General features: G+C 54.0%; 1 protein-coding gene across 2 annotated transcripts in view; it reads left to right on the forward strand.

Annotated features, from left to right (window-relative positions):
- Positions 1 to 289: 289 nt before the first annotated feature.
- Positions 290 to 15,205, forward strand: part of LOC147893747 (zinc finger CCCH domain-containing protein 6-like) — a 39,686-nt gene continuing 24,770 nt past the window's right edge. For both annotated transcript variants that reach the window (XM_087386199.1, XM_087386201.1), the window contains exon 1: positions 290 to 1,043. In XM_087386199.1, the coding sequence (XP_087242325.1) occupies positions 921 to 1,043 (123 nt within the window). In that variant the 5' untranslated portion in view covers positions 290 to 920. The remainder of the gene's footprint in view (positions 1,044 to 15,205) is intronic.

Here is a 15,205-nt window from a genome sequence, read left to right on the forward strand (position 1 = left end):
CAATATGTCTAAAACTTGCTGAGGGCACGATTGTGGGCATGATTATGGGCACTCGAGGGCCGCTGCGTGGCCGAGAGTAGATCGCCGCCAGCGGCGTGCACGAAGGGGGTGAGTGTGCAAGAAGGGCTGGGTGTGGAGAGGCCCTTGGGTTTCTGCCACCTCAGGATATCTCAAGCCTCGTTTTCTTCATGTCTTCGTCATCCTCAAAGACTTTCCCAAACATGATTGCTTTCGTCTTCAGTCTCGTATGGACTTTTGTCCCTTTCATCGCTTTCACAATTTCACAATAGCCTTCTCGCTCATTCCTACGAGCTTTCATATTCAGATTCGTCCTGCCTTTGCTTCGTCCTTTAGGAACGCATCGCCACCTTTTGTAGCCTCAAATTTCTACCAGTGTAATAACCGGTCTCTTGCCTTATAATGCTGCGTGGATGACCACTCCAGTTCGATGCATTTCATCCCTCAAACAGCCTTCTGGGAAGGCTTTTCACAGGAATCTGGCATCCAGTTGAGCTTTGTCATAAGTTATAATCACAGAACAAGCCTCTAGATCGGGACAATTTCCTTTGCAAAAGCTGGGCTTGCTCTCGAAATTTTTATGAACTATCCTAAACAATCCGCACCTGCAATTACAATAGCTGTAACCTTTGCAGAAAACAACATGGGCCTAAACAACATTCACAAGCACAAAACTCTAAAGAGTAACCTGCTTTGAATTCCTAAAGTCGGTAAATGCAAACTTGCGACTCGCCTACTCATCCAAACATCTACACTTATCACGAAATATATGCATTTGCTCATGAGAAGTGGAAGTTCATCGTGTATAACGTAAGCAGATTGGTTGAGAAAATCGGGTGTACAAACGTCACATCAGCATAATTTTTACACTAAGGGGGGAGAAGATACAGGCAGCTGGCCAAATGACGACAGCTGTGACGCCCAGCTCTCCACTTGTCCAGGTCACCCCTCAAAGATTAGAAAACAGGCCAAAGCGCCCCAGAGCAAAGAATGTGTCCTGGGCAGCAGAAGACAACTTGTGTCAGGTTGGTGTATTCTGTGGAGTTTGTGTGTTCAAAGAGATTCTTCGAGTTTTGCAGAAAGGGGAATGCTTCTACTGTATGAATGTCTGAACTCCGCCTCTTGTAATAACAATTCTGCCAATCCATTTGTTATTCTCATCTCAATCTCATGACGAACATTCCAAATCTATAAGGCTAACAATGGACAGATTCTGAGTGGTTGGGAAGTTTTGTGCAATGATGTTTCTCAAGGTTCCGAAGGACCAAGACAGGTTGATTTATGCTGATTTAGTGGAGATATTTTTTTTGCTACTTCTATCGTAGTTCAGCTTTGACATCCCAAATTTGTCAGTGTTTGTGCTTCCTTATTCTCGCAACTTCCTTGCGATGTATTTCAGGAGATGTCACCACTTTGGAGGCCATAGTAAGCCATCGTTTGGAGTTTTTAATCTGTGCGAGTGGAAGAGGGGAAGCGATTTTAAGTTCTTTAAACCATAATACTTTTCACAGGATGGGAATTGTGAAGGCTTGTCATTACACCGCCTTTACCCTGCCCACTCCCCAATCAAGAAAGATTCGTCCATTATGTGAATCAAAAGAAGCAGCTACTGCTGGCACATACATCAGGCAGCTTTGCGCCACACAATCAAAACCTAACAAAGAAAACTAAACAGGGAAGGGTCGATGTAGATGATGTCGGATTTTTTGTTCACCTGTCTAATGAAGTTTGAAATGTTGGACAGAACTAGCTCAGCTCCATGGACGGAACTAAATGTATGTTGTTGGCATCTTTCTTGGCCATGGTGTCGCCTCCTCTGATCATCAAGCTGTCAAGGTCCGCCCTCAGTTCGTGCAAGTTGCTGCTGGTGGTGGGAGCTTTGGAGCTGTCCCTGGAGTTCCCTCTCAACTACGGGTGCACCTCACCATTGCTCGCTGGTAACCCACCCTCAGCTCGGTGGTCGACCGGTTGCAGTTGCCGCTCTGGTCTTTGGAGTGGCCATTGTAGCCGCTTCTCAGCCCGTAAGCAAATGGGTGCAGCCCAGGGCACCCCTTTGGTGGGAGCATGGCTCAGCAGAACGTGTCTTGTGCCTGCATTTCAACAAGTAGCCCCCTTAGCCGAGTGTGTCTCTGCTCGGCTGGTTACCTTGTGCAGCTGGCTGTTTTGCTGGCAGTTGAAGGTTGGTGCTCTTGCCATAGGTTGCCATTTCTGGGCGGCTTGTTGCAGAGGCTCTTTCCAATCCCTTGCTGTGTGATACAGTCCGGAGGTATTCTAGGAGCTTCAAGGTTCTCCTTGGCGACTTTTTGGAGCTGTTTCTTGAGCTGTCCTTGCAGCTGGGAACAGCCCCACAGCCTTGGGCTCTCTTTTCTGTGCTTTTGGCAGAGGTTTCCGAAGCCCTGAGCCTTCCTACCTTTGCTGAGAGCCTATGTGTTTTACTGGTTGTTTACAGCCAGCCTTTAAGGGGCTTTTGAGGTCTCAGTCCTCTTTAGCCTCTTCCTTTTCCCTTTTCCGCCCATCTTGTTGGCAATGCAGCATTCATGTTTTGTCCCTTCTGAAGAATGAATCTTGGGGGTGACCTTGGTCTGGCTAAAGGGGATCACATGGCAGCACCCTCGACTCCCCAATCCATTAAGGTTCTTCTCTCTCTAGAAGACAAACAACACGTGAAGCAAGCAGTCAAGTCATCATGATAGTGCAGTGGGGCAGGATAGTTGGACTCACGCCCACGAGGAGTCAGGCGTGTGATCGGATTTAGGCGAGCCTCTCACTAAAGGGTGACCACATCTAGGAGGTTACCATCTATCTGAGAGGTGTCTTCTTCCTCCGGTTGATTTCCCCCAACACCACCTTGGCCCTTATGGAGCAGAGCCTGCTTTTCCTTGGCTCTTATTTGGTGTACTTTATGCCATGGTACCACGGGTTTACAATTGTTGATATGGATTTGACTCATCATGCGCCCCAATTCTCCGCTTCTCGGGGCTCCCAAGGGAGTATCAGACTACCCTACATTCCATCGGGAGAGCTTTTGGCATGGTGATTGAGTCTCCACCTCAGACAGCCCAGAGACTCTCCCCAAAAAGATCCTTCTTGAGACTCTCGATTGCGAGAATTCAATCAGTGCATTGAGATCTAAGGTCTGCTGGGTCAGTGTCTATGGTGCGGACAGATGGGTCACTTGGTATGTTATTATTGGAGGGTTTTGGGCAGGGCTCCTTCCTAGCCTCGCCAGAAGCAGAGAGCAGTGCGTCCGGAGAGAGGACAACGTGCAACTGGACAGCGGATGGAGTCCCTTACACACTAGGTGGAGCCTTCTGAGGGGACTCAGACCAAGGTGGAGTGCAAGAAGCCAAGTAGGAAGGCTTTGAAGAACTATAGGTGTTGATAGTAAGGTGAAAGCCTAACTCACTCTCTCTCCTACTCACTACTGATTGAACTGAGACTCAAACACAAGTGGAATGGTGGGTGAGTGTGAGAATCTGAGAGAGAAACATAAGGGGCCTCCGAAGAGGAAATAATAACTGAATAACTGTCTGCCCAATAAGGCTGAATACAACTGAAAGAATTAAGTACTAAAGGAACATTGTGGAGAGGGAGAGGGAAAGGGAGAGGGAGAGAGTGTTGGAAATAGAGGATAGAATCACTCACACGTCACTTCCGATCTAGCTCATACAACACTCAAAAAACGGAAAGAAAGATAGGACAGAAACTCAGATATATTCCTCCACAAAAGTGGGCAAACAAAAGTTCAAGGATGAGCGTGTACAAACAGCTCCGAGATGCTGTCAATTGCTGAGCCTCTTCCTCTCTCTCTGTGCGCTTGCCTGTGTGCAAGGCTGTCTGTGCAAGTGATGAGGAGTGAGGGGGGAATGGTGGCTTTTTATAGGAGGGGCTACACCCCCTTAAAGTGGCTGACCAGGGGGTCGGCTCATATAAGGGCCCATGTGCCCAGCACATGGGCTGCTGCTGCAGTCCCCAATGCCCCCCGTACGCTGATCTAGGAGGTGCCTAGGATGCCGCGCCTTCAACTTCTTGCTGCGCGGGCTCCAGGACAGGTAGGTGTTCTGCCTTCTCTTCTTCCCCTACCCCCTATGGTCTTATGCCCCCTTGTCCCCTCTAATCGGGGGCTCACAGGTGGAGCAGTGACCTTCTAACACCCCCTCTCAATGACACAACTGTGGGCCGATCCCCATGCGTCGAATGAGGTGTTCCATCTGCTCCTTGGGAAGTGCCTTCGTGAAGACATCTGAAATATTGTCATTGGTGGGGCAGTATATCAACTCTATGACTTCTTCGTCAATGAGTTCTTGAACAAAGTGGTAGTGAACCTCGATGTGCTTCGTCCGTGCGTGAAACACGGGTTTGTTGGCGATCGCTATGCAACTCTGGTTGTCGCACATAACCGCAGTCACATCTTCTTGGGCCACATTCATGTCCTCCAAGATCCACCTGAGCCACAATGCTTTACATGCCGCTGTACAGGCAGCCTTGTACTCCGTCTCTGCAGATGAAAGGGCGACAGTAGGTTGTTTCTTACTCAGCCATGACACAACTCCTGATGAGAGTAAGAAACAATATCCAGAGGTCGATCTCCGAGTATCAATGTCACTTGCCCAATCACTATCACAAAAACCTCCCAACTCAATGCCTCTGGTATAAGTGATGCCGTAGGTGCAGGTACCCTTCAAGTACCTTAGCATCCTCATACCTGCGTCCCAATGAGCCTTCTTGGGTGTGGCGGAGAACTGACAGAGCAATCCAAGTGCGAAGGAAATATTTGGTCGGGTATTGGTGAGGTAAAGCAAACTTCCCACCAAGCGTCGATATAGTGATGAAGCAACCGGCTGAGATGGATCACGCGCACACAGCTTCAGATCAATTTCCATGGGAGTCACTGCTGCTTTGCAATTTTCCATCTCAAAGCATTTGAGCAGTTCCTTGCAATACTTCTCTTGTGAAATAAAGATACTGCTCTTTCCCTGCTTCTCCTCAATCCCAAGAAAGTAGTGAAGTATGCCTAAGTCGGTCATCTCGAAATCCTCCATAAGAAGTCTCTTGACCTGAGCAATCTTCTTCGTATGATCCCCAGTAATGATGAGTTCATCCACATATAGAATCAATACCAGCCGCAAATCCCCCTCTCTGTCGAGATAGAGATTTGCCTATGATGGACTCCGCTGAAGCCCGATCTTCTGAAAGAAAACATCTATCCACTGGTACCAAACTTTGGGGGCATGTTTCCTTCTTCAATTTGTAGACTTTTGATGGGGATCCTGGAATCTGAAATCCTGGTGGTTGTGCCACATATTCCTCCTCTTCTAGGTTACCATTCAAAAATGCATACTTGACGTCCATCTGAAAAATAAGCCAACTGTGATGAGCAGCCAAGGCAATGACTGTTCGAATAGTCACCATCCTAGCTGTGGGGGCAAAGGTCTCGTCGAAGTCAAGTCCTTCTAACTGTGCATAGCCTTTCACCACCAATCTTGCTTTGTACTTGTCCAAGCTCCCATCTGACTTGAACTTAAGCTTGTACACCCATTTAGTCCCGATGACCTTCCGTTTGGTTGGTTTGGGCACTAAATGCCAGGTGTCATTTTTCAAAATGGCATCCATCTCTGCTTTTTTTTTGCCGAAAAAACAGTGCTAATTATATTACTTCGAGAACAAGATACAAAAGGTCAGCTTGTAGCTGACGGGCTGTGTTCACAAATCGGACACAGCCCTAAAAGGTAACACAATAAATCACACTCTCACGTCGGGATAAGGCGAGTGTGAATGAACAGCCATCGGGGTGGTGAGTAGCGCCACCGAAGGCCCTGCGAAGTCTGCTTGAAGAAGAGGCCCTGAGTGTTCCAAGTCCGGAGTAAGCGTCTCCGCTTCTCTTGACCGGACCGGGAATCTCCCTGAATCTGGTCCCACTGGCCTCTGAGGGTATGAATAACCTCGCTCCAAATATCAGTCATGATCTGGGCAGTCGATAAGGAGGTGCCACCGAGGATCTGCGCGCAACGCGAGGTCCAAATGTGCCACCCTGCTATGCTACTAATAATCTCCCAGACTGGCTGCCTCTCTTGAACTCCTGTATCCGCCTCTGCTAGGTGCTGCGGGATACCCTCGAGCAGCCCCCATGTACCCTGCGTGATAAGGAAAGTGGGGTCCTGCTGGCATGCCTCGAATAAGTGATGTAGACCAGGTGCGGTACTGCACCAACAGAACGCACCCCACGTGATCAACCCTAGCTCTGGTGCTACGCGAGTGAGAATCCCGAAAGTCCACCTCCACACTTCCTGGGCGCGAGTGCAGCTCCACAAGCAGTGTTTTGGTGACTCCTCAACCTCATGGCAGATCTGACAGCGTCCGTCCTGGCCTATCTGTCTCAACCAGCTCCCCACTGGAAGACCTTTGTGGGCGAGAAGCCACAGGAAGTAGGAGATCTTCCGCGGCCGCCAGCTCTCCCACAAGGCCTTCCAGAAGGCCTGCAAAAAGAATCTGGAAATACCCTGTGCATACCAACTGGGCCGCTGGGTGGGGGGGCGGCTCTGCATCCTCCCAAGAACTCGCCTGCCCAAAGTCGTGCTGTAGGCAAAGAAGGAGGTCGGCCCTTGTCCTGTCACAACCTCAGCTCCACTCTCCTGGGTCCCAATCAAGCTCTGACAAGGCCCGCCCCTCCCAGAGCCAGAGTCGCCAAAGCTGCAGCTGATCCTGCTCAATGCTAGGATCGGTACGCCAAACCTTCCCCAAAAGGCCTACGATCCGAACCCTCTGCCAAGGGAGTAGGGGGTCGATGAGTGCATCCTCTCTCCTGAGTCGTCCATCCCCTAGAACCGCGAAGAAAGAAATAGAGGAGTCGTCCGTACGTCCTGCGACCACCAGTGGAATGCCACGGGGGGTGAACTGTCCCAGCCAACGGTCGTCACCAGGCATGAGGATCTGAGGCTCAGGTGGAACCAACCAATCAGCTGGGATCGCGCCGTCGATCTCCGTGCGTCTCGCCTGGGCTCCACGTGCACCTCCAACTGCGTCTGCGAGATCAGCCGTCTCCAAATGTCCGTACGTGTCCCTCCAAACTCGAAGGGACCGAGCTGGCCCCGTCATCCAACCATCCCACTTGATATGTGATCTCTCCCCCAGCTGAAGGCCCTCGGCATCTCTGACCTGATCATTCCAGATAAGCGGCTGTCGATCGATCTCCTCCTGACAGCGGGGAGGGGACTGAATGAGACTGAGGCGGAGCCGCTTCCAAACCATGAGGAGGCTACGAACGAGTGGGGAACGGGGCTGAGTAAGCGGGGCGGAAGTGAAGATCCACCTGAGGGACGGGAGCCACTCTCCACTTCGGCGCGGGACCAAGAACCGACCCCCTGCTGAAGTAGCATCTTCCACGTCTGCCCCCCCGGGGTCAAACCGCGGATGACTAACTTGCCTAACAAGGCCTGACTCTGCAGCTCTGGATCGATGACTCTCAGGCCTCCCTCAGCCTGCGGAAGAATAACTGTCTGCCAAGCAACCCTGGCTCTGGTATCTCTGAGGCCATCCTCCCCGGACCAAAGGAAGTTCCGAACCAGCCTCCTAAGCTGTGCCACACTGGATCTCGAGAAACACCAACAGGAAGCCACATACCAAGCCGTGGCAAGGAGGACTTGGTTGACTACCAAGGCACAACCTGCAAGGGAAAGCTTAGCAGTGCTCCAGAAAGCCAGCTTCCGTCGGATGGAATCTAGCACCGGGAGAAACTGCTGAGCTGGCGTGATGTCCAGGCCGACCTGAAAACCCAGGTATCTAGCTGTCTGTCCCCGCGGGATCCACCTGAAACCCAAAAACCTCCCCCACTGAGAACGCGCCCCGGGGTCTGTGAGGAAACCAACTGATTTGTTCCAGTTGATTTTCGCACTAGCAGCCGAACAGAAGACCTCCAGGGCCATCCTCACCCTCTCCAGCATCAACTCATCGTCCTGGACATACAGGGCTGTGTCATCCGCGTACTCCGAGTCCAAGAGCTCCGTGTCCTCTCGGAGGGGAAGGCGAACACCCCTGATCCCTGTAGACCTCGCCCGGAGGTAGTAAGTCATAGCCTCGGCGAAGAAGAGAAACAGGTAAGGGGCAAGGGGGCAGCCCTGACGCACTGATCTCTCCAAGCTAAAATGCTCACCCATCCTGCCTCCAATGATGACTCTGCTAGAGGCTGTCCTGTACAAAGCTGAAATATCCTGAATCCAACCTGCTGGGAAACCTAGCCGCTCCAGAGTCCCCTCCAGAAAGGACTAGTCCACCCGATCGTAGGCCTTCTCAAAGTCGAGAAGTAGGATGGCAAGGTGTGATCCGCTGTGCTGAGCCCACTCCGCCGCCTCTGAAAAGGTGAAGACATTATCCAAGATACTGCGATCCTGGACAAAGCCTGTCTGAGTGTCATGAATGAGGTCTGGAAGTAGAGGCCGAACTCTAGCGCTGATCATCTTGGCTAGGATTTTGTAGGCAGTGGTAAGGAGAGTGATCGGGCGCCACTGACGGATCTCCTGTCTATCTCCTCCCTTCGGGATGAGGCAAATCAGTCCCGAGGAGAGGCTCTCTGGCAAATAACCGCTGCTGAAAATCCTCTGAAGAGCTGCTAAGAGGGGCTGATGGATCTGGTCCCAGAAGGAGGTGAAGAATGCCCGGGATAGCCCATCCTCACCTGGGCACTTCTGTCCATCGATGGCCATCAAGGCCTCCAACATCTCATCCGTGGTAAACGGTGCCAACATCGTCGCCTGCATGCTAGGCTGGACCAAGGAAGGAGTGTGTCTCCACACCTCCTCACGGGCACGGCGAGTGCGAGGAGCAAGCAGCTCCTGCTAGAAAAGGGTCCTGTAGAAGTCGGTGGCCAATCCCAAGACCTCTCCCGGATCCGTGACGATGTGTCCCTCCGCGGTCCTGAGACTCCGAAGCTGATCACCTGCAGCTCTCTGGCCATGTGTCCTGAAGAACTCCCTGCACATCCGGTCACCCTTCCGAGCCCAGAAGGAGAGAGAGGCGTGATAGGAAAACTCTGAGCGGCGCTGGAGTGTCTCCTTAAGAAGGGCTCTGGCTCGAAGGGCCTGGATCCGAAGCTCCTCCGAGCCCGGGGATGCCTGCTGGAGCCGCTGAATGGAGGCGAGGTCCCTCCGAAGGGCTCTCTCTCTACCCCACCACTCCTGTCGAACCTGTAGGGCTGCGAGCTGGCAGATCTGGCTGGACTCCTGCAAAGCCTGCGCCACCGAATCAACCAAATCCTCGCACTCGCCCCAGTCTCTATCCCAAAGACTGCAAATACTGCTGCGCACGTCCTCCCTCGAGAAAATGGAGTCGGGAATCCGGCATGAGCGGGGGGGAAGGGCCTGAGCTGCCGAATCTAATGATAAGAGCACCGGCGCATGGTCGGAGAGTGTCGTCCCTGGAACTATACCGGCCTGACCACCTCTGCTGATGGCCCAATCACTAACATAAAATCTATCCAGCCTCTCCAGGAGTCTGCCTCCTTCCCTGCGGAAACCCCACGAGAAGTCCAAGCTCCCGTGCCAACGCCGGAAGGACGGGTCTCGCCAACAGTCCCTTCCTCCTGTCGCAAAGATAAAAGAGTCCCAAGCGGACTGCTCTGCCTGAGACATACCTGTAAACTCCGGTCCTCTGCCCTGCTGGTCCTCCAAGGTCTCCAAATTGTTGAAGTCACCTCCAACAGTCCAGGAATCCATGTCTGGGAGAATCCCTGTAAGTGTCCTCCAAAAGGTGGCTCTACAACGGAGATCTGTGGGAGCATAAAGGTTGAGAATTCCAACTTTGGAGCCCTCCAATTCCAGGCCTACCCACAGGGCACGACCTGGAATCAACGTGCCATGACCGAAAAATCCCTGGGCTAGCTGCTCTCCCACGGAAGTACAGACACCACCACTCCTCCCCAGTGCGCCGATCAAGGGCTCCCAATAAGTGTGAGAGCGACCAGGGAGGATCTTCCCGCATCTACGGGAGTGAGCCGCCGAAAGCTTGTGTTCCTGGAGCAGAAGTACATCCAAACGTCCTATCACTGCTGGCTGAAGTTCCTGTCTCAAAATGAGCTTCCTGGGACCACGGGTGCCAGAAGAGTGAAACCCGTTCACATTCCAGGATACGAGGTGTAGGCTCATGGTGAGGGCTGGGAGGCAGCGAACAACTGTCTGCTCGCGGTCGAGGTCGAAGAAGAAGCTGACATTTCGGAGGAGAGGCGCTGGCGCTTATGGGAAGGTTTGGAGGGGGAGGCGGGGTCGTCCTGCCCGTCCTTCAACACCTTCAGCAAAGGCGAGAGGCCTTTGGTACCATGAACGAAGGCTTTCTCGAGCCAGCTCGAGATCTCTGAGGTGGACATCCCGTAGAAGGCACGGAGTTTCTGAGGCGTTTAGGCTCTGACATCTTGGGGGAGGGGCCAAGACAGGGGGGCCTGAGGATCACAATCAGTCTGAATCGTTTGGCGGCGCAGCGCCACCGCAGGCGCACGTCACCCTCGGACCACTGAGTCTCGAGAAGTTGCCCACCGGACGGGCCTATCCAGGAGCAAATCTGAGCATGCGTCTGCTCCCTGAGAGCCTCCCAGACCGAGTCGTCTGTCCAGGTCTCGGTGCTGTCGCTGAGGAATGTGAAAGCAAAGCTAGGGCCATCCCTAGGGGCCAAGGCGGCTATCTTCCCATCCGCCCCTTTGCGGAGCAGGAAGATACTGATGTCGAGGCAAGCAGGGAAGGTCCCGAGGTCGGCCACATCCAAGTAGTCCCATGGGCCAGATCTGTAAAAGTCGCGGGGGAGCTCTCTCTCCTGAAGCTGAGGCTCGTCAGAGTCTGCCACTGAGGGGCTAGCGGACGGAGAAGCCTGCTCCGGTGGTGGTGTAGACTCCGGGTGTCCTGCCAGCGGAGGGGGAGGGGGAGGGGGAGGAGGCTGGGGAATAGGCAACTCAGACTCCTCAGGGGCGGCTAGCGGAGGAGAAGGAGGGGGAGCGGGAACTGCCCTCGGCTGAGGAACCGTCAGAGCAGCTAGCTCTGCGGGAGAACTGAAAGAGGCGGGGGGGGGGGGAGGGATGGGGCTGCAACTGGAACTGGCGCTGAGAAGGAGGGGGAGAAGACTGAGGAGGACGAGGGGGCTGAAACTGCGGGTCGGGAGACAAGGGGTGCAGTTGGGGGATGGGCTGGGGCTGGATGGGAAGAGGCTGGGGAGAGGAAAAGAGGGGGACTTGAGGCTGTGGAGGGCGGGCTACCGTCGAAGAAGATGCTCTCCCATGTCCCTGGGGCAGCTGCCTGTCGGGTCTCTGAGGTGCAGCTACAGAGGCGGGGTAACCTCTGCCTCCTTGCCTTTATCATAAATCTTCTTGTTCTTTCCTCTTTTCCTTCTAACCTCAGTCCAGCTGCCAGCTATCTCTGGTCCGGGCTCCGGCTGCCTCTGCTCCTCCTGGTGTGGCTGCCTGGAGGGGGGAGGAGGGGGCGGAGAGGGGGGAGGCGGGGGAGGCCGAGAAGAGTTGGCGAAACGTGGGCAAGCAGCCGCCAGGTGTCCAAAGCCGTGACACCTCAGACACTGTCCTGGCTGTCCGGTGACTACCATGCTTTGGGTGATGCTGCCGGCACCTGTCACGATCTCGATCACTGCCGGGAGTCGCAGGATCCGCCAGAGCCACACGGACTCGGGGGGCTCCTGCCGTAGTCACCGCATCGGCGAAAGTAATGTGCATAACCCAGCCGAAGTGGGCACCCAGGTCCCTAACAATCGGCCGCAGCTCAGCAGCAAGACCAGGAAAAACTAGCGTCACTGGATGGCGAGGTATACGGAACCGGGCATCAAAATCTACTGCGCTGAATCCACGGTACCACGGGACTATCATGATAATCTTTCCATCCACTGACGTGGGGGAGCCAGCAATCAGGTTGCTCGCAGCTTTCGCATTGGAGAGTTTAAGCCAGAAGATGCCCCTTCCCATAAGGGCCACCTCCTCAATATGGCCGTCCTCTAGCATGAGAGTGGACTGGAGCCAGTCCCTGATGGCTGATCTGGATGGGGAATGTCCAATGACTCTGCCATAGACCGAGGTAAGAGCAAAGTCATTGGCAACCTCCTGAACCCGAGATGATTGCTGCTCTGTCAGGATGACGCGGTAGGCATCTGGAGAGGGAGGGACCGTCTGGGCCTCTGGTTCCAGGCAGGGAGCCGCCATACCGCCAAGACAAACTGCGAGGCTTCCGATGAGGAAGAGGCTGTCACCCAAAAAAAGGGGGGGGTAGAAGCGGGAGGGTGGAGCCTGGGTGTGGCGGGAACGGAGGTGGCGCGAGGTGGAGGCGTGGAGGCGGGGGACGGGTGAGGTGGGGCGGCGGGAGCGGAAGCGGGGGCGGAGGAGAGGCGGAGCGGGGACGAGGGGGCGGACGGGGGGCGGGGGTAATGGAGGGGCGGAGGGGGCGGGGTGGGGCGAATGGACGAGGGGGGGGGCGGGGGTAAAGGCGGGAGGGGAAGGCGGGGGTGGAACGGGAGGGCGGAGAGGCGGGAGGGGGCGGGGCGGGAGGCGAGGGGGCGGAATGGGCGGCAGGGGTGAGCGGAGCGGAGCGAGGGGGTAGCGGGTTGGGGCGGAGGGGGGTTGCGGGGCGGGGGTGAGTGGAGGGGGGAGCGGGCAGGGGTAGCGGGGCGGGGGTGAGCGGAGGGGGTAGCGGGGCGGGGGTGAGCGGAGGGGGTAGCGGGCGGGGGTGAGCGGAGGGGGTAGCGGGGCGGGGGTGAGCGGAGGGGGGGGGTAGCGGGCGGGGGTAGCGGGGCGGGGGTGAGCGGAGGGGGTGAGCGGAGGGGGTAGCGGGCGGGAGGTGTGGAGCGAGGGGGTAGCGGAGTGGAGCGGAGGGGGTAGCGGGGCGGGGGTGAGCGGAGGGGGGGAACGGGCGGGGGTGGAGCGTGGCGAGGGGGACGGAGCGAGGCGGGGGTGAGGGGGGAGGTGAGGGCGGAGGGGTAGGGGCGGGAGAGGGCGAGGCAAGGAGGGGGAGGTAGAGGTACGGCAGGGGAGGGGAAGCTCGCAGGAGCAGGTTGCAAAGCAGTACAGGGTGCATCCATCTCTGCTTGCATGGCTTCCTGCCATTCTGGTATATCCTTCGCTTCCTGGAGGGAACAGGGCTCCACAAGTTGAGCCACCAAAGCATAGTTCACGGAGGGAGTCTTCATGTTTCTTTGAGACTGCCGCGCTTCGGAACTGCTCTCGGGAATGCCCATGACCCGTGAGTCTGCTAATGTCTTCAAATACCATTTAGGTAGCTTCTTCTTAGATGGAGATGCTTTTGATGGAGTTGACTTGGGAGCTGGCTCTAGAATGGCATGCTGCTCCTCCTCCTCCTCGGGGTCTTCAGTCGGCTCCACCTCTCGGATGGTGACTTTGGGTGGGGGTAACGCTGGAAGTTCTCGAACCTCTTCTGCAGGCTGTGGCTCGGTCTCTTCAAAGATCACATCCTTGCCGATAAGGATCTTCTTTTAGTCCGGGTCGAATAGGTGATAGGCGTTGGACTCTTCGCTGTATCCCAAAGATACCACTCCGGCTATGGGGATCCAGCTTTGTCTGCTCATCTCTATGTACATGCACAAATGCTTTAGAACCGAAAACCCTTAGATGAGATATGATGGGCTTCTTACCATAATAAGCTTCGTATGGAGTCTTGTCATCAACAGCCTTGGTCTTGGTTCTGTTGAGGATGTGAACGACAATGTTCATGGCTTCACCCTGTAGGCTTTCGGGAGATTCCTCCCTCGCAACATGGTCAAACCTGTCTCTATGACGGTCCTGTGCTTCCTCTCATCAACTCCATTCTGCTAAGATGTGCGAGCTGTATCTTAATCCCGTGCTTCTTGCAGAATCCATTGAACTCGGTAGAAGTGAACTCTCCCCCTCAGTCCATACGGAAGGCTTTGATTACCTCCCCGCTCTCCTTCTCTACCTGGGCCTTCCAGTCTTTGAATTTCTCGCTCCTTGTCACTCAGTTGGAATTGGCCTCATGTGCCCCAACAAACTCAGATCCTCCTTGCCACTTGGTCGGGATATATTGAATAAAGGTTTTTGAGTCGAGGGATGGTTTTGATGAAAGTTTATTGATTCCACAACACAGAGGATTCTATAAAAGTGTAGAGTATTGAATATAGAACATGAGCTACAAAGTCTTAAGTAGAATACATGATGGATGTTGTCAAATTCTCCCATTAGAATTTTTAACATCTACTTTATGTTTTGGTGTGAAGGTGATTGTAATGCTATTTGGTTGCAGAAGCCTGAGAATTCTTGGCCAGGCAAAATACCCGTGTCATGCGACTGAAATCATCCACCTAATCAAACATTGGTCCGTAGATGTTAGCGTGAACCAACTCGAGCGGCTTCTTGGCCCGTGATGAGGCCTCTTGTGGGAACTTGTCCTTGTGTTGCTTGCCTTCTACGCAAGCCCTGCAGACACGATCATTGCCTGCAATCGGTGGAAGTCCATCCACTATCTTTGTCTTCTACATCTCGGAGAGAGTGCTATAGTTGACGTGACCGAACCGCTCATGCGACAATCTGGATCTGCCATGGTCCCTCTGCACCAGAACGCGTTGAGCTGATATAGCCCATGCTCCTCGACACCTTGAGCCACCACTTGTCCGTTTGCCTTGGATGTGACAGTGACCTTGCCGTTGTTAAAGAAGACCGACATGTTGTGCTTGTCCATCTGACATATAGACAATAGGTTCTTGCACAAATTCGGTACATACAGTACACCAAAAATCAACTCCTTGTTTCCTGCAGTCGTGACGAACGGAATACTGCCGACACCCTTCATAGGGCATGACTGGTTATCTCCAACATTGACCTTGGAATCGGGATGCGTACCTTCCATGGTTTTGAACCACTCCTTCTTGTTGGACATGTGCTTTGAATCTCCACTGTCCACATACCAACCTTCCTCTCCTTCACTGAATGCATAAGCGGAGCAGTACTCAGTGATGATGAAGAGAGCGCCGGTCGTGACGTTTGCCGATTTGGTCTTTGGCTCCTTCTTGGACTTGGACTCCTTCTTCTTGAGGTCTGTCTTCTTCTTGCGTTACTCTTTAGCAGAATGACCAAGCTTCTCATAGTAGAAGCACTTCATATGCCCCTTTTTCTCTGCATTCTCGGTCTTGCTTTTGTTCTTGGAGTCTTTGAACTTACCCTTGCCGGGCTTGTCCCTTGCCACGA

The sequence above is a fragment of the Dipteris shenzhenensis genome, chromosome 15, assembly GCF_047967505.1.
Source record: "Dipteris shenzhenensis isolate YYH24624 ecotype China chromosome 15, Dip_SZ_1.0, whole genome shotgun sequence".
Taxonomy (NCBI): domain Eukaryota; kingdom Viridiplantae; phylum Streptophyta; class Polypodiopsida; order Gleicheniales; family Dipteridaceae; genus Dipteris; species Dipteris shenzhenensis.